Source organism: Gossypium hirsutum, chromosome A11 (genome assembly GCF_007990345.1).
Source record: "Gossypium hirsutum isolate 1008001.06 chromosome A11, Gossypium_hirsutum_v2.1, whole genome shotgun sequence".
In the NCBI taxonomy this organism is placed as follows: Eukaryota; Viridiplantae; Streptophyta; class Magnoliopsida; order Malvales; family Malvaceae; genus Gossypium; species Gossypium hirsutum.
Window position 1 is genome coordinate 13346107 of NC_053434.1, and position 19501 is coordinate 13365607.

At 34.9% G+C, this 19501-nt stretch overlaps 3 protein-coding genes across 3 annotated transcripts; 2 read left to right on the forward strand and 1 right to left on the reverse strand.

The window, feature by feature from the left end:
- Window positions 1-126: 126 nt before the first annotated feature.
- Window positions 127-2803, reverse strand: LOC107923330 (receptor-like cytosolic serine/threonine-protein kinase RBK2). Its single transcript, XM_016853535.2, has 7 exons — window positions 2089-2803; window positions 1757-2008; window positions 1522-1676; window positions 1349-1428; window positions 1122-1257; window positions 895-1044; window positions 127-796 (listed from the first exon to the last, which is right to left on the reverse strand). Exons 1-7 carry the CDS (start codon window positions 2456-2458, stop codon window positions 668-670), a joined length of 1272 nt encoding a protein of 423 aa, XP_016709024.2. The 5' UTR covers window positions 2459-2803; the 3' UTR covers window positions 127-667.
- A 6322-nt stretch (window positions 2804-9125) lies between these two features.
- LOC121209973 (uncharacterized) lies at window positions 9126-13358 on the forward strand. The gene is made up of 3 exons (XM_041082023.1): window positions 9126-11106; window positions 11464-11888; window positions 12921-13358. The coding sequence occupies exons 1-3, from the start codon at window positions 9126-9128 to the stop codon at window positions 13356-13358; spliced, it is 2844 nt and encodes a 947-aa protein (XP_040937957.1).
- A 2640-nt stretch (window positions 13359-15998) lies between these two features.
- Window positions 15999-18343, forward strand: LOC107923604 (probable LRR receptor-like serine/threonine-protein kinase RKF3). The gene has a single exon (XM_016853788.2). The coding sequence runs from the start codon at window positions 16047-16049 to the stop codon at window positions 17952-17954; it is 1908 nt and encodes a 635-aa protein (XP_016709277.2). The 5' UTR covers window positions 15999-16046; the 3' UTR covers window positions 17955-18343.
- Window positions 18344-19501: the final 1158 nt, after the last annotated feature.

A 19501-nucleotide genomic window follows, 5' to 3' on the forward strand; every position in this document is an offset into this window, starting at 1 on the left:
CCAAATAAAAAAAAAACATGGGTGAACGAATCTAGTCGTTATGTTTCTTTTAAGAAAATGTTGTCACCAATCTAATCTTAGAAGATTTATCTCAACAAAACATAGATTTATATGGCCAATCTCACATGATAAACTAAATGATTCATTTGATGTTGTGTAGAGGTATCCTAAAGGACATTTGTCATAAACTTACTTCAAAAGAGGAAAAGAAAACAACAGTTCTTACATTTCTGTCTGCTACAAAATTAACTAAGGGTGAGTTTGGATGGGCAGTGCGTTTAGCTGCGGTTAGTGTAAAAATAGCGGTGGCGGTGAGATTAGATACTATAGCGATACTGTAGCGTGAGACAAAAAGTAAGTTAAACGCACCGCACCGCAGTCAATCGCCCATCCAAACGAAGCCTAAATCATTGGATATTCTTATCTTTTGTTCCCTGAGATTCTTTTCTTTATGTACATGTCTTCAAAGACACCGACAGTCTTTACTTTTGTCCCTTCGGACTGTTTTTGGTTTTCGTTTTTGTTTTTTTATGTCTTCTCTGAAGCATTTGTCATTTATTGAACTTGCTCTGTTTTCTGATGTAATAACTTGTTTCTAGGGCCATTTGGTTGGACCACAAACCTTGATCTTCCAAAAGGGTATTAAGCTTTTAGATCGAAATTAATCTCAAGTCTTGGCTGAGCTTATTTCTTCTGTATTCAATGCCTCTTCAGGGAATGCTTTTCTGAAGAACGGGATCCGACATTTTCTCATGCTCTTTAAGCTATTGAGGTTGCCATTAAGAAGCTGTACAACCTGCATGACATTACATATTCAAAGTAATTGTTAGACTTGAACTTTATAGAAATCTGCTATATCGAACACGGTTCGATTTCGGACTTGTTTAACATAACCTGATTCATTCGAGGGCGTCGAATCGAAGAGCGATGAATGCATAAAGAAGCAGCCAAGAGGACAAGGTTCATTTGTCGCAAATTGTATTCTTCCCCGATGGCAGGATCGATTAGCTCTCTAATATCATTCTTTTTCAGCAACGGTTTTGCCTGTAAAAAAGAAAATATAAACGCATGACAAAATCCAAATCCTTTATCTGCCGCCTTAGATGTTGAGAAAAACGTACCCACAACACAAGGCTTTGCTGAGAGTAATCCAAAGCTCGGCGTCCAGAGACTAGTTCAAGCAACAGTACACCAAAGGCAAAAACATCAGTTTTTTCATCCACTATGCCATGCATTAAGTACTCAGGAGCCAGATAGCTGCAAAGAAAAAAAAAAGAAGAAGGTAATTTAGAGTCTCTAATGGATAACAGAAAAGAAGGGTGGTTACTAGTGTAAAGGCATTACAAACCCAAATGTGCCTTCGAATTTGGAAACTGTATGGTGAGTCCAATTCTCTGGTAGCCATTTTGCAAGCCCAAAGTCACAAATCTGAACAAAAATGTAAATTTTACTAATTGAAGAATTAGATTTAGATATTTCTAATTTCTTCATAAAATTGCAGCATCTAGTTCTATAGGGTACCTGAGGTTCAAAGTCCTTGGTGAGCAAAATATTTGCAGCCTTGATATCTCTGTGGATGATTTTTCTCTTACAACCCTCATGAAGATATCTTAAGCCTTCAGCTGCGCCTTGAGCTATTTTAAACCTGATGTCCCATTTCAGTTTCTCCTTTGAACCTGCAAGTATGTTTACTTAGATTTGGAACCTGGTTATTCAATGTACATAATCATGTATTGTAGGGACACCATGAACTGACCATAAAGAAGAGAAGCTAAGCTCCCATTTGGAGACAAGTCGAGGACAAGATGCATTCCACCTTCAATTCCATAGCCGATTAACTTAGCTGTGTTGGGATGGTTCACATGAGCCATAACCCCAAGCTCTGCCAAGAAATCCCCTATTATATCATCGGGTGTGCCCTTTGTCAGACGTTTAATGGCAACCAGCTGCCCGTTTTGTAAACTCCCTTTGTAAACTTCAGCACAACCCCCCTTTCCAATAAGATTTTCTGCCCAAAAAAGAAGCAAATCAAATTCAGTAACATAAGGTGTAAAAACCAAATTCGAAATGCTAAAGGAAGTAACTGACCACTGCTGAAGTTTTTGGTGGCAATTTGAAGCTCGGAAAGAGTGAAAACCTTCCCTGGAGACTTGAGATTATATGAATTGGTGCTGTTGGCAAGAAAATCCGGGGAAACGGTGACGTTGTCTCTCATACTACTGCTCCTCCTCAATGAGAGCTTAAAAGATCCAAGGGGACGGAAATTGGGTAATGGTTTCTTCAATTTATAACCAAATAATTGTGCGAATTCACGCCATCGAGAGCTTTGTTTCGAGCTTCCCTTATTGGCTGAGTCTGCGGTGGACGGTTTAGAAGAACAACTGGTTTCGAATTCTTCAGTCCTGAAGAAATCCTCAAGAACCCCTGTTGGTGAACATGTATCCACTTTCTTCTCCATATCTAAAGAGGAAAACTATAACCAAAATCCAATATTTTGCAGCATCAATGAAATGAAACCATTGGAAATAACAGAGCACTCTGTTTTATATATTATGTAACAATGGTGTTTTTTTTGGTTGAAAAGAAAGCAACCCATGAAAGAGAAAACTGATATAGAAGGGAAGCAAAAAACAGAACAAGACACTAGAACCACATAAAGACGAGAAAACCCAGGAAAAAGAGAGGACAAAAAAGAAGCAAAGACAATGGACATGCCATTAAGAAGAAGCTGAGGGAGAAAGAAAAGAGGTGCACATAAATTTGCAGTCACTCTAAAGCTTTTATGAGTTATGATCACTTGCTTCTCGTAACAATATTATTTCTAATGATTCCTTCTTTCTGGAAGAAAAATAATAAAAATAATTTTTTTATTTTTTTTATTATTGTAAATATTGTTAGCATTTCCGAATTTTGGTACTAAAATCTAGATGAGAAAATCACAATCTAAACAAGAAAATTTTGGTTAGTTTAAGATTTGTTTTTTTTTTGAAATGGATGAACTTGTCATGTTGCTGAAGCTTCGTTATCTCGGATAAAAATGTTGGTGATAATAACACCGATTTGTCTTAATAACAATCAAAATTTTCATTACAACAAGCCAACAACTAATAAAAGAAATTATGTGTGTAATTCCATTATTCATTCATGAATTAAAAAAGACTTAATTAGATGGAAAAAATGATTAGCTATGGGGACATCTTTACCTCCAAATGAAGAGATTATTACAACTACAACTACATCATTTCCTCCCTGCGTTGGTAAGGAAAATATCCCTTTTCTTTTTGCTTGTTTTGTAAGAGTTATGATAACGGCAAGGAGAGTATAATAGTATTAGTTTATAAATTAAAGTCACTTTGGAAAGTGGTTTTGATTAAGACACAATCATACTTTGGTTGTTGGCTCTTACGTTTAAACAGCTTATTTGATTAAGAGATTAAGCATTAGATTTTGGTGTCAACTACTATGCTATTTTGTGGGTACAAAATATCTCTTTTTGTTATAATACTTAAAATTATCCATAATAATAGAAATATAGTATACTCAAATTCACGTCTTCCTGTATTGACAATAATGTTTATGCCAATCGAGCTAAAACTCAAATAACATTATGATAAAAATTTCTTCAAGTATATTTTAAAGTTTTATAAATAAATAAATAAATGGTACCATATTAATTTGTGAAAATTTTACATCTTTGGCTCACAAAATTTTGCATTTTTAATGGTAATGTTCTCTTATTTGGATTTTAAATATTAATTTTACATTTCCAATAGTATTGGGGTATTTTGATTACCATATATTCCTTAAATAATGAAAGATTCTAAAACTAATATCGATTTTATAACAAAAAAATTATCGTAGTTTAAAAAATTATATATGATGAATTTTTTTTAATTATTTCAACTTTTTTTATTTATACATGATAAAATAATTAAATTTTTATAATAATGAGAATTTAGTAAAATGTTATTTTAAGTAATTTTATATCTCAAGAACTAAACAAAAAATTTATATTCCAACTTAACAGATGAAAGTAATATATACAATGATGTGTTAAATAATCTTTATTTTTTGAATTGAGGTTTCCTATTCCCTAATTATAATTAAACTTTGAAACAGCAAAATGCAAATGGGTTGGCAAACGCCTTAGCAAAACCAGCGCGATGATTGAGAAAAAAATGAATATGTAAACTCTTTTGGTGTGTGTTTAGATAGACAATACCGTGTTGTGTTTTGTATGTAGTTTATTTTTTATCTGACACTATAATATCATTATAATATTTAATTTTATTATTATTGCTATTTTTATACTTATTACAGATAAATGTACTGTCCATCTAAACTTATCATTAAATATTTCAATGATATTTAATTGGGTAACATTGGTTGAATTCAAAATTAATCTTTAAATCAATTGAATTCAAAATTAATATAAATTAATTAAATTAATAATTAAACTAATTTTTATTTTTTAATAATTTATTTAATTAAATCATCCAAATTGATTAAACCGATGAACCATCATCATGGGTACAGTTTTAGAATGCTTACTTCAAACCATTTCAACTTCAAAGGGATGACTAGTCTGTTGACTGACATCTTTCATTGAGGTGGGTGTTGATCAAAACTCTGATTAGAGATTCTTTCACTTCCTTGGTCTCTACATGAATTTTGCGGACTCCACTTCTGTGCCTTTGGGTGGAATTGGCATTATATATAGAATGGAAATTTGTCTACCCACTTTAAGACAATGGTATAAATTCAAATGTTTTTGAAGTAAGGGTAGGTTTATTTACATATAAAAAGTTTTACGAAAAATATTTTTTGTATTTTTTTATATTTGTTTTACAGAAAATAGTTTGATTAACGGAAAATAACTTACATGTTAAGGTAAAATAATTTATTTTTCATATAAAATGACTTACCATTTTAAAAAGCGTAAGTTATTTATTAGAAAAGAACTCATATATAAATAATTTTATTTTTATATAAAAATTAACTTAAATCAAATTTAATATTATTATATTGATAATAAATTTTATTTTTATTTTTAAAATATTTAAAATATTATTTTTTTAATATTATTAAACATACATATTTAATTATTTATATTTAGTCATATAATAATATAATTTATTATTTTAATAAATTATTTAATATTTCAATTTTAATTTTAAAAAATAATTTTAAATAATATTATTCATATATTATTAAAAATATTCAATATTAATATTTTAATAATAAATATTTATTATAATTATAAATATACTAATAATAAATGTTTTGTAGTATAAAGGTTAAAATATGTCATAAGTTTATGTACACTTCACATATTTGTAATTTAGTCTTTGTACTTATATTTTCAAGAATTTAGTCTCTTTACTTTTCAAACTTGAAAATCAAGTCCAATTGTTGACATCGCTATTTTTTTTGTCAATTGTTGATGTCACATTTTTAAAATTAAATTTTAATAACACATGTAACACATGTAATAATAAAATATACAGTTTAAAATTAATTAATAATAACACATGTAAGATATATAAATAAAAAAATAAATTAAATTGTGCGTAAAAATCTAAACAAAAAAAATACATTAGATTAAGTATATTAAATGCACTATAATTATTTATAACGGTGTTGTCGTCAATTTTAAATTAATGTATATAATTGATGGAAGTAATAAAATGTGTGTAATAAAATTAAAATGTACAAAAATATTTTATGATAAAACAATAGTTGAGATAAAGTTAAAGTTTTATCAATCCAAATGTTTATCGCCATATGCAAATTATTTTTTTCTAAATAAAATTAAAAATATTTTATTTTAAATATAAAAAGACATTTTTATAATTTATTTAATTGAGTTGATATCTAATTAACTTATGATACTAAATCGATTATTAATTTAAATAATAAAATACATGCTTATTTATCAGTGGATTGTATGGTGGTTGGTTAACAATTTTTTCTTTCATGCTGAGATATTTAAAAAATATATATTCTCAAAATAAATCAGTCATGGATTTATGGTTTTTTTCCCCAATATTTCTTTTCTTTAGAGATTTAATTATAGCTCCAATGCTCCAATAATTTGTTCTTTCTTTGATGGCTGATAATGTGATTGTTCATTTTCAAGAAAAGTCAAAACTAGTTTGTCTTTAATTAATGAATTTACTTAATTTAGGAAAAAAAAAAGAGGTCAAAGCTAGTTTCAGACTAAATCAATGGTGGTTTTAAGAAAAGAAAATAATTGAAAGAGATTTTAATGAAAATAAAGGTCATGAAAGAAAAGAGGAGTTATTTAGCTTTTCAATTTTATGGAAAAAATTATTTTAATTTTTAAATTTATCATTTTTTGTAATATTATTTTAAAATAAATAAAAAATTAACAATTAATTAAAATTTTTAATAAAATTATAAAAATTAATTAATTACTTATACGGCGCGATATTCATATAATAGTCACATGGATATTCATATGAGCAAAATTAATATTTTATAATTTTTTTATAAATTTAAAAATTAAAAAAGACAAAAATAAATAAAGGATTGAGATAACTTTTTATGTAAATTTGGAGAATTATATAAATCAAAAAAATTGACGTGATGTGTAGGTGCTTACATAGCCAAAAATTATTATAATTTGAAAAATAAGAAAAAGAAAACCCTTGTTTCGATGTATCACATATTCAACTTTGTATAGTGTGAGTCCAACATTACCTTGGACCTTATAACATTGAAAAATAATGACGTAATATATTGAGATGGGTTGGTTTGTGTGTCTGCCGCACCTCACCTCACCCAAGCCTGATTTTCCTATGAAAGTCTGTGTTCCTCTACCTGTTTGAAAATCCATCAATATACCAATGTTAAAAGAAATGATTCAAAATTAGTAAAAATAAAAAATAAAAATAAAGACAAAAAATATATAGTTGAACTGATTTATAAATTTTAAAATATTTTATTTATTATTGAACTTATTATTGAATTGACAATCAATGGTCAGTGTATAATTGTTGAGACCTACAAAAATAAATTTCTACTCAAAAAATATAAATTTTGTATATAATATTTTAAAAAAAGAGATATATGTCAATTTTTTAAGGTTGTTTGTAGAATAAAAGAATTATATTACTAGTGTACTAAATACAAACCCTAAAATAAAAACAAAAGAACTGGTTTTAAAATAAAAACTAGAATTAAGTTTAAAAATATGTAAAAAGAGATTGCAAAACAAAATATAATAAAATTAATATAGTGAGAGTCTAGGCAAAGGTAAAATTTTAGTTTTGATTATTGAGTTTGATCATCAATGTAAAGATAATTTTAGTTTTTTTAATAAATTAATTATAGTTATTGACGTTGTACATTGTTGATCACTATAAAAGGAAACTCATTGAAATTATTTATTTTATCAATAAACAACCATATAACTTTATGCATACGGTTTAACTTACCAATAGCATTAAGGACAAGAGATAATTAATTCTAACTAACAAACACACAAAAGTAGAGATTATTTAGATTAAATTACATGTCCACATAACATAAATTGCTTACATAACTTATATCCATCTCGTTTTTCTTTAAAATTTTGTTTTACATCTGAACCAATTCATTTTTCATTACAATCTTTTAAATAATAGTGACTAATTTTCACATAAAGATAATTTAATGAGTTCATCTTAACATTAATATATAAATAAATTAAATATAAATTTAAAATTTTTAAATTTAAGTATTGAACTTTAAACTTCTTACCAATCAACTTGAAATTCACACAAATTTATTATTGGTAAATTTTCTTCAAATTTTATGAAATAAATGGGCATTCTTGAAACCATGGGAGTAAATGCCCTTTTTACATTTTATTATATATGCATATGTCACACTTTAAAATTTCTCTATTTAAAAAATGATAAGTTGAATTGTCACTTATCAAATTCATGAAAAACTGTTATTTAACATGAAGTTTTCACAAGATGTTAATAAAAAACAATTCAATTCAATTCAACTTTAAATTTTGAAGTATAACACGTGTCATATGACAAGCAAATTTTTTAAAATAAGTTGAGATTTATTTTATTTTTATAAAAAAACAATTATTTAAAACATTATATGTTATAATGGAATTCCCATGGAAAGGGAGTCGCTAAGTATTTTCACCACGTTACGTGTTGGTGGTTTGTATGTGTTGCATCATAGCATGCGGCTTGAAAACAGTAGGATACACATCACTTCAACTCTGTAATCCCTTTCTGAGTCCAACTTCATCTTTGACCTTACTTGTAAAATAATGACGGCAACTGGCTCATGTGATTTCTTCCAAGAAAAGACAAAATGATTGGTGGGATTTTGAAAATAATGGAGGACTGAGAGGAGAACCCAAATTTGAACAACCCAACCCACTTCCCTATTTCCCTTCCAAAGTCAAAATGCTCTCTCAACTAAAATCAATACTCGTAACTCACCACCTACTAATGTCATGGGTTGCGCGTCGGTGCTCGCAACCATGACAAACTGGTGCGATCCATCGTGTTCGAGGGAGGTCATTTAGCCCAACCAAACTGGCCCAACCAAACTGGCCCGGTGATTGGAGAGATTAAAAGCCCATCTCAAGAGCCTGATAGAAATGGGAAGTGTTCTAGAAGATATAATTATGGAATCTTAGAGTTCTATTTGTATATAGCTGGTTATGTAAGCTTAGAGTTCTAATTGTATTCAGCTTTTAATTATAGCTATTGATATACTGTGAGGCTTAACTATAAATAGAGACCTCTTTGCTCATTGTATATTCATTGAGTTATTAATAAGAATTTTGAGAGTATTCACTCAAACTTTTCTCTCAAGTGTTCTTGCTTTTGTTCATCTTTCAAGGCTCGTTCTTACTTCGTTCTTCTGTTGTTCTTCGTGAAAATCTTAAGGGAATTCTATTGAATCCTTTATTGTTGCGAGTGAAGTTGACTTGGGCGTTTTTACTGCTGAATTTTTTTTTTGTTACAAGTTAGACTGACTTAGGCGTTTTGAGCAGAGAAACTGCCTAAGGCCACACGGATCGCGTGAGAAAACTCTAAGTCCGTGACAGTTGGTATCAGAGCCAGGTTCGAAGCCACTGTTGAAAGATGTCAAAAGAAGTTGAGGGAGTGGATACCCGTGGGAGGGCTAGGAAAGCCAGTCGCTCAAGGGACATATTGTCAGCTTTAGAGGATCGCGTCGTCACTCTCGAGAGTTCAACGGGGGATATCAAGGAGAGGGTTGAAGATGTTGATGATAGGCTCCATGATGGGCTGCAGTCCATGCAGGAGCAGCTTAAAGAGTATGTGACGGATAATATGAAACAGTTGACTGGTAGAGATGATGCCATTGAGGCTATGGTGGTGGCCTTGAAGGGAGAGATTGTGGAGCTCAAGGGTGAACTCACAATCTACAAGGTTGCCTTAGGCAATGGTGGGTTAGCGGCTGCCGCACCCAAGCCCAATATTGATGTTCCCAAGCCCAAAGAGTTTAAGGGAATAAGGTCCGCAAGAGATGTGGACAACTTTTTGTGGGGAATCGAGCAATACTTCTGTGCCAAAGGCATCACGGAGGATGTCACTAAGGTAACTACTGCTGCGATGTATCTATCTGACGTTGCTTTGTTGTGGTGGCGTCGTAGGTCCACTGATGTGAGACGTGGTGGGTCTGAAATCGGAACATGGGAGGAGTTTCGATGTGAGTTCAAAGCACAGTTTTACCCAGAGTATGCCGAGGATGAGGCTCGGGCAAGGTTGCGTCGGCTTGCGCAACAAGGCACTGTGAGGGAGTATGTACAGGAGTTTAGCGAGCTTATGCTCCAAATCTCAGATATGGGGGAGAAAGAGGCATTCTTTTCCTTTATGGACGGATTAAAACCGTGGGCGAAGCAAGAGTTGCAGCGCCGAGGAGTTCAAGAGCTCACCAAGGCTATGTCAGTAGCAGAATCACTTGCTGAATTTGGTGGGAGGAAAGACAATTTCAATTATTCTAAACCCAGATTAAAGGGTAATAGTGGGGGAGATAAAGAAAGGCCCAGTAGGAACGGCGATGGTAAGAAACCTTGGGACAAGAGAAAGAGTGGGCCTATAAGGTGCTTCCACTGTGAGGGTCCACATATGATCAAGGACTGTCCAAAGAAGGCCGCTCTCAAGGCTATGGAAGCAAAGGGGGAGTCCGATGTGGAGGATAACAACCTTGGATCGATACTAGGGGGTGTCGAAGATAGAATGAGCCATGGTTTGATGTTTGTAGACATCATTGTGGCCGGCAGAAAATTGAATGCGCTCGTCGACACAGGCGCTTCTGATTTATTCATGTCTGAGGAGGCTGCTTGTAAACTAGGCCTCAAGATAGATAATGAATGGGGTCGGATCAAAACAGTGAACTCGGAAAGTATTCCAATCAAGGGGGTTGCAAAGGGAGTGGATCTTCAGCTCGGCAATTGGTCAGGGAAGGTATCCATTAAGGTAATACCACTTGATGACTATGATTTTGTGGTGGGACTAAGCTTCCTTGATCAGGTTAAAGCTCTTATTGCCCCTTCGAGCAATTACATGGTGATTTCAGATGCGAAACATCAATGCATGGTGAAAGTGACAAGGAAGAGAAGCTTTGAGGGAAAAACACTATCAGCAATTCAGTTTGCTAAAGGTGTACGGAGAAATGAAGTCTCATATTTAGCCACCTTGAAGATCGAAGAGACCGCTGAGTCTGTTAGTGAGACCCCGAAAGAAGTGAGACAATTGCTACAATCATTTCGAGATGTAATGCCTGCTCAGTTGCCAAAAAGTTTTCCACCCAAGAGGGAGGTGGACCACAAAATCGAGTTAGTATCCAATGTGGTGCCGCCAGCAAGGGCCCCCTATCGTATGTCTCCGCCAGAATTAGAAGAGTTGCGGAAACAATTGAAGGAACTTTTGGATGCGGGATTCATTAGACCATCTAAATCCCCATATGGTGCGCCAGTGTTGTTCCAAAAGAAGCACGATGGGTCCTTAAGAATGTGCATCGATTATCGAGCTCTAAACAAGATCACCGTGAAGAATAGGTATCCTATTCCTCTTATCGCAGATTTGTTCGACCAGCTTGGTAGTGCAAGATGGTTTACCAAGTTAGATTTGAGATCGGGGTATCATCAAGTTCGGATAGTCGAGGGGGACGAACCAAAGACAGCTTGTGTGACACGGTACGGTTCGTATGAGTTCCTTGTGATGCCTTTCGGACTCACGAATGCCCCAGCTACATTCTGCACCCTAATGAATAAAGTACTTCAACCCTTTCTTGATCGTTTTGTGGTTGTTTACCTTGACGATATTGTGGTCTATAGCAAGTCGCTTGAAGAGCACGTAAGACACTTGAGGGAGGTGTTCCAGACTTTGAGGGAAAATGAGCTGTTCGTCAAGGAGGAGAAATGCTCATTTGCCCAACAAGAGGTGTCATTCTTAGGCCACATTGTGGGAGGCGGTAAGATCCGAATGGATAAAAATAAGATTCGAGCCATTTCAGAGTGGGAGCCTCCAACCAAGGTAACAGAGTTGAGATCTTTCCTTGGATTGGCAAATTACTATCGCCGATTTGTCGAAGGCTACTCCAAAATTACCACTCCCTTGACGGACATGTTGAAGAAGGGGAAGGTATGGGATTGGAATCCAGAATGTGAGAAGGCCTTCAACCAATTGAAGCAAGAAATGACGAGGGAGCCCGTACTTGTCTTGCCGGATTTTACGAAGCCTTACGAGGTACGTACAGATGCATCAAATTATGCTATTGGGGGAGTGCTGATGCAAGATGGACACCCAATTGCTTTCGAGAGTCGAAAGCTTAACGAGACGGAACGTAGATATACGGTCCAAGAGAAAGAGATGACTGCGGTAGTACACTGCTTGCGCACATGGAGACATTATTTATTGGGTTCCAGGTTCGTGGTCCTTACCGACAATGTTGCCAATAGTTACTTTCTAACCCAGAAAAAGTTGTCTCCCAAGCAGGCTCGTTGGCAGGTTTTACTAGCAGAGTTTGATTTCACAATGGAATATAAACCAGGAAGTGCCAACAATGTTGCTGATGCACTTAGTCGAAAGATGGAATTCACAGCAATCGGTCAACCTGATGGCTCTTTGTTGGAACGCATTCGAGAGGGATTGTCCCATGATCCTACGACCAAAAATTTGATTGAGCTTGCCAAGGAGGGAAAAACAAGAAGATTTTGGCTTGATGGGGAGCTAGTATACACTCATGGACACCGCCTCTATGTGCCCCATTATGGGAAACTCCGTAAGGAAGTCATGAAGGAATGTCATGACTCGAAATGGGCAGGCCATCCAGGGATGCATCGCACTTTGGCCCTTTTGGAGGATCGCTATTATTGGCCTCACATGGGTGCTGATGTGGAAACCTATGTGAAAACTTGTCTAGTGTGCCAACAAGACAAGGTTGAGTTAAAGACTTCAGCCGGCTTGCTTCAACCCCTGCCAGTCCCAGAAAGGCCATGGGAGAGTTTATCCATGGATTTTATCATTGGTTTGCCTAAGTCTGACGGGTTTGCTAGTATTCTTGTTGTGGTGGACAGGTTTTCAAAGTATGCGACTTTTATTCCAGCGACCAAAGAGTGCCCTACTGAGAAAGCAGCTCGGTTATTCCTTAGACACGTGGTGAAATATTGGGGACTGCCACTATCTATTATCAGCGATCGAGATGGTCGATTTACTGGTCGGTTCTGGACGGAGTTGTTCAAGTCAATGGGCTCAGATTTGAACTTCTCCACGAGCATGCATCCACAAACCGATGGGCAAACTGAACGAGTAAATGCACTGTTGGAGACGTATCTTCGGCACTATGTGAGTGCCACACAAAGGGATTGGTCAAAGTTGCTGGATGTGGCCCAATTTTCATATAACTTGTAGCAAAGTGGGACCACGAATCAAAGTCCATTTGAAATAGTGACGGGTCAACAGCCACTCACACCCAACGCTGTTGTGACCCATTACACAGGACCAAATCCGGCAGCCTATAGATTCGCAAAAGATTGGCAAGAGAAGAATGACTTGGCTAGAGCTTGTTTACACAAGGCAAGTAAGCGTAGCAAGAAGTGGGCCGATCAGAACCGAAGGGATGTACAATTTCAAGTGGGTGACTCAGTCCTTGCTAAACTACACTTGATTTTACGATATACTGGTTTGCACAAGGGTCTTGTGCAAAGGTATGAAGGGCCGTTTAAAGTTGTGAAGAGAGTGGGCAAGGTGGCCTACAAGCTGGAGTTGCCACCAAAACTTAAAGTACACCCAGTCTTCCATGTAAGCATGCTTAAGCCGTTTCATGAGGATCAAGAAGATCCGAATTGAGGCAAGTCCGAACGAGCACCGATGGGGGTAAAAGTCTCGTATGATCGTGAAGTAGAAAACATTGAGGCAGATCGGGTAATTAGACGAAAGTACCACCGACCACAGCATGAGTACTTAGTTCGATGGAAGGGACTTCCTGATAGCGAAGCAAGTTGGGAACCTGCTGAGGCATTGTGGCAGTTCCAAGGGAAGATTGACCAGTTCCATAAGGAGGATGCGACGAGGGCGTCGCTAGAACAAGTGGGGGAGAATGTCATGGGTTGCGCGTCGGTGCTCGCAACCATGACAAACTGGTGCGATCCATCGTGTTCGAGGGAGGTCATTTAGCCCAACCAAACTGGCCCGGTGATTGGAGAGATTAAAAGCCCATCTCAAGAGCCTGATAGAAATGGGAAGTGTTCTAGAAGATATAATTATGGAATCTTAGAGTTCTATTTGTATATAGCTGGTTATGTAAGCTTAGAGTTCTAATTGTATTCAGCTTTTAATTATAGCTATTGATATACTGTGAGGCTCAACTATAAATAGAGACCTCTTTGCTCATTGTATATTCATTGAGTTATTAATAAGAATTTTGAGAGTATTCACTCAAACTTTTCTCTCAAGTGTTCTTGCTTTTGTTCATCTTTCAAGGCTCGTTCTTACTTCGTTCTTCTGTTGTTCTTCGTGAAAATCTTAAGGAAATTCTATTGAATCCTTTATTGTTGCGAGTGAAGTTGACTTGGGCGTTTTTGCTGCTGAATCTTTTTTTTGTTACAAGTTAGGCTGACTTAGGCGTTTTGAGCAGAGAAACTGCCTAAGGCCGCACGGATCGCGTGGGAAAACTCTAAGTCCGTGACACTAACAGGTGCCTAGGTAAGGAGGCAGGCAGGCGCCTTGCCCCCCACCCCAATGGTCAAATTCCCTTTTGGGCCCTCCCCTAAATTAAAAGATTTTGATTTCTTTAACTCCTTTTGAAAATATTAATAATTCAATTTAAGCTTCTTTAATGCAAAGTTTTTAGTTTTGCTTTCTCAAATTTTATAATCTTATCTTAATCTCAATTTAGTTATGAAATTATTAAAGACTCAATATTTTACAAAACAATAAATATTATTTTAGAAGCATTTTTATATAAAAATAAAAAAAGTACATCATGATTTTTATTATCTCAATTTTATCATTTCAATTGAAGTCACGTCTAATTTTTATCTACTTTAATTTATATTATTATTTTATTGTAAGATTTGAATTTATTTTAAAAATTATTATTTTATTACAAAATAATAAATATTATAATAAACCTAATTTTATTTAGAATTTAGAAAAATGAAGGTTAAATCTATGAGTATTGAATGTCAACAGTACCATTACTCTAAATCTAGTGAAATAGGTTTTTACCCAAATAAAAAAAAAAATTAAATACCCAAATAGTTTCTCAGTTGAATTATATACGAAAATAATATTTTTTTTAAGTCGTGCCTATCTGATAGGCGCAAAACTTTTTTTTATATTAAAATATTTTTTTTGTTTTTAAAATAAAATATTATTTTTTGTCTTTTTTTTTATAGTAAAATATTTTTTCTTGAGTCGATATATAACCCGTGTAGAAATACGAAAATGATATGGGCAAGTGACGCCTATCTGACAGGCGTGACTGGTTGAGCCTGTCAGATAGGCGCAACTGGTAGGGCCCATAGGCGCGACTGGTGCTTTATTGTTTCCCTAGTTGGGTATTTAAATTTTTTTAAAATTTATTTAAGTAAAAAACCCACATTTTAATAAATCAATAAAAATTATCAAATAAATAAAAATAAAATAAAATTACATTAAAAAATCACAAAACACTAAACTAAACACACCTAATCATAAATTACTAACAAAATAACTATAAAATTATTTTAAAAAATATATATTACTAAAAAAATCACAAAACCCTATACTAAACACTAACAATTTGTAACCTAATCTCATAAATTACTAACAAAATAAATAATTATAACAAAACACAAAACACTAACAATTTATAACCTAATCATAAACTACTAACAAAATAACTATAAAGTTATTTTTAAAAAAATTTACAGTACTAAAAACTCACAAAATAAAATAATTTATAATAAATTACTAACAAAATATTTAACAAAATAATTTTACATTACTAAGCTCACCAAATACTAAACTAAACATAACAATTTATAACATAATCCTAAATTACTAATAAATTAATTTTAAAATAATTACAAACATAACAATTTATAACATAATCCTAAATTACTAACAATTAATTTTAAAATAATTAAAACAATATTTTTAGTCACGCCTATCTGTCAGACATGACCATACACACCTATCTGACAGGCGCAACCTGTGTCGAGTATTTATTACCTGTATTTTGACCCATTAATTATATTTTTAACTGTATATAAATTTAAATATTTTTAATAAAAATAAAATAATAATATTTTAATATAAAAAAAAGTTATTACACATATCAAATAGGCGGGACTCCTAAAAAAACATATGATTTTAGTATATAATCGTTTGGGTATTTAATTTTTTTTTAATTTAATTGGGTAAAAAACCCCGAATATTCAAAGGTTTAAGTCAACATTAAAATAAATAAACAAAAGGCAAAAAAGCCAACAACTCCCACTTTTTTTCGTATTTTCTTTCCTTCAATGAGTAACACACCTCTCTCCCAGCCAAATGTTCTTAAACCTTCATCTTCTCTTCTTCCTCTTCTTCATCCTACCTTCCTTCCCATCTCTCCTCGCTCAAAGCGTCGACGTTTCATCATGTCCCTTAAACGTATCCATCCTCCGCCCCGTCTTCTCCGACTCCAGCCGACCCCGCTCTTCCATGGAGTGCCACCACATCCGCCAGGGTCTTCGTCTCCTCCTCTCCGACTACCTCAGGCGCACCGGCTACTTCTTTCCGCCTGCGAACACCTCCGAGTCGTGTTGGCAGTCTTATCAGTCCCTCGTCCCCGACTTCGACATCCGTTTCTCGTGCGGTTTCCAAACTGCTTGGATTTCCCAAGGTTGCATGAACTTAACCACCAAGGTTGAATTCGAAGCTTTGATCCCCAACACTACGTTAGACGACGTCGTTTCCAATTGTAACCAGTCCTTGCAGGGTTCCGCTTGTGCTTCCTGTACTACAAGCTTGTCCAATTTGCAAACTTTGTACTTGACGGATAATTCGACTGCAAACGTCTCTGACTGTTCGGCCTACCCGTCTATTTATGCAGCTGCTGTTGCCAACTACTTGGGACCAACAGATGAAGGTACGGCCTCTTGTATATTTTCAATTCAGCTCAGTGATAATCATGGTGGCAAAGGTAAGAGTGAGCAAAGAGGTGTGATTTTGGGTGTGTTAATAGGGGTCGGTGTCAGTTTAGTTGTTTTGATTGGTGGGTCTTGGTTTGTTTATAGCAAATATCAGGATTCAAAGAGGCAGAAAGGGAGGGATAGGATCAGGAGCCTTGAGATGGGTAGTTTAGGTAGTTCAGGGTTGGCTTCATTTAGTGAAAGTACTCATTTGGTTAAGTTTACGTTCGATGAGATTAAGGAAGCTACTAGGAACTTCTCTAGAGATAACATGATTGGGAAAGGAGGCTATGGGAATGTGTACAAGGGTTACTTGCCTGATGGTTCTGAGGTTGCTTTTAAAAGGTTCAAGAATTGTTCTGCGGCTGGTGATGCCAATTTTACTCATGAAGTTGAGGTTATTGCTAGTGTTAGGCATGTGAATCTTGTTGCTTTAAGGGGATACTGTACAGCTACGCCCACGACCCCATTAGAGGGTCATCAGAGGATCATTGTTTGTGACTTAATGAAGAATGGCAGTTTACATGATCATCTGTTTGATTCCATGGAAAGGAGACTTAGTTGGCCTCTTCGTCAAAAGATTGCACTAGGGACAGCTAGAGGACTGGCTTATTTGCACTATGGGGCACAACCAGCAATCATTCATAGGGATATCAAAGCGAGTAATATTCTTTTGGATGAGAAATTTGAGGCCAAGGTAGCAGATTTTGGTCTTGCAAAGTTTACACCAGAGGGGATGACACATTTGAGCACGAGGGTAGCTGGAACAAAGGGATATGTCGCCCCTGAGTATGCATTGTATGGGCAATTGACTGAGAGGAGTGACGTGTATAGCTTTGGTGTAGTGCTTCTTGAGATGTTGAGTGGAAAGAAGGCGCTCACTATGAGTGATGACAATCAACCTTCTCTAGTGGCTGATTGGGCCTGGTCATTGGTGAGGAATGGGAGAACTTTAGATGTTATTGAAGATGGCATGCCAGAGTTGGGGCCACCAGAAGTTCTGGAGAAGTATGTGTTGATAGCAGTTCTTTGCTCTCATCCGGAGTTACTATGCCGGCCATCCATGGATCAGGTTGTTAAAATGTTCGAAACAGACATTTCTGTTCCCTCAATCCCTGAGCGGCCTATTCCTCTGGTAGCTCATAGAAGTGACATTGAGAAATCTATAAGCAGTAATGGCTCTAGTCAGCTCTCAAGTTCAGCTGGTTATCGGACGTTTACTTATGAAAGTAGTCATCATTCTACCAGTAAGGAGGAAGGGATAAGTTCAGGGTTTTTTGAATAGAAAGTTTTTGATAAGCACAATCTAACATAATAGGATCATTTAGCTCGCCAATGGTGCTTCCCTGATTGGTATTCTCTCCAATGGTGCTTCCCTAGTTCAATTTGCATCTGCTGTTGTAAAAATACAATAGATTTACAATCAAGCTAGGTTCATTTGAATTCAAATGATATAGGATATATAGATGTATGTATATAAATGGTGCCACGTTTTGCAAGTATTTAATGGTGTACAGTATAGCAACTTTCTCTAGCACATCAATTAAATGATGTTCTGTGTTTTTTTGAAAATTCTTCTTGTATAAAATGTTTTTACCAAGTGCTGTAGCATGGAGTTTTGGACTTATGTAACAAAGGCTATTGCAAGAATTTGATTTTTAGACCTTGTTGCTCCATTAGTCCATTTGTAGCTTTCTGCAAGCTCTGTTGCTTTTACTTAATTTTGAGTACTATTATACTACTAAAGGATGCGTATATAGAATTTGATGCAAATAAATCTGTTTGATGGCTTCTATTCTTTATAGATTTGTTCTTGTGAACAGTTGAAGGTTTGCATATTTGCAAAAGCAAATCACACAATTTTCAACAGAAAGTACGGGTGGCACGCCGCAGAACTATGCAGCTCATGCTGGTGCAAGCTGTTAAGAAAACGGGCGATGCTTGTCTTGCACATACTTTTTCAATTCAGCAATGTGCTTCTTGAGATTTGAGAGTGAGTAGAGTGCACCCATTGCAGTTGCCAGGACTTGCATTTCGTATGTACCGAGGAGGCATAGCTTGATGATCACTGAAGATGGTTGAATTGAATCTGCTGTGCCTGAAAGTGAAATGAACACATAAGACCATAAAGTGGTAGTTGTTCTTTTGCAATGTGGCATCTCATAGTAGATCAACAATATTTGTGAAGCTCACTGTCTTAAACATGAGCTAAAATGTCTCATGTCTATAAGAAAGTATTAATTTGCTTAGGGTCATAGGTGTAAAGTGTGCCTAGTTCATTCTCAGAGATCTGGCCTGAATTTGGGTCTAAATTTGAGGCCTTGTTTTAATTTTAACTGGATGGACCTCGATTTTCGAGGCTAAGAATAGATCTTGCAAGTTGGAAGGCCTCATCGGGTCAACATTTCTATTTCTTAATTGTCAGTCAAATTTAAAGTAAAACATACTCAACATTATGGAGTATAGAGCCAAAGGATTTGTTTCTTAATGAGAGCTTAATCTTGGAAAGGTAAATAAGAGAAACCACTGAAGTAAACTACACTCGATACTTCTTGGAGTCTTGGAAACTGTGGAAACCATCGATGAAGAACATCCAAATCCAATGGATATAACCTGGTTTTGATGACTTCTTTGACACCCCAATACCCTCATTAAGTATATGGCAACGACTGACTCCATTTTCGGCCACCACCATGTGAAATAATGCATCAAGTTTCAATAATTAGTGCAGCCCTTGCTCCTTAAATTACTGCCTTTTGGCTGTCTTATATAGGATTGTCAGTTCAATGGTTCTCATATTTCTATTTGATTTGGATCTATAATCATAATCAT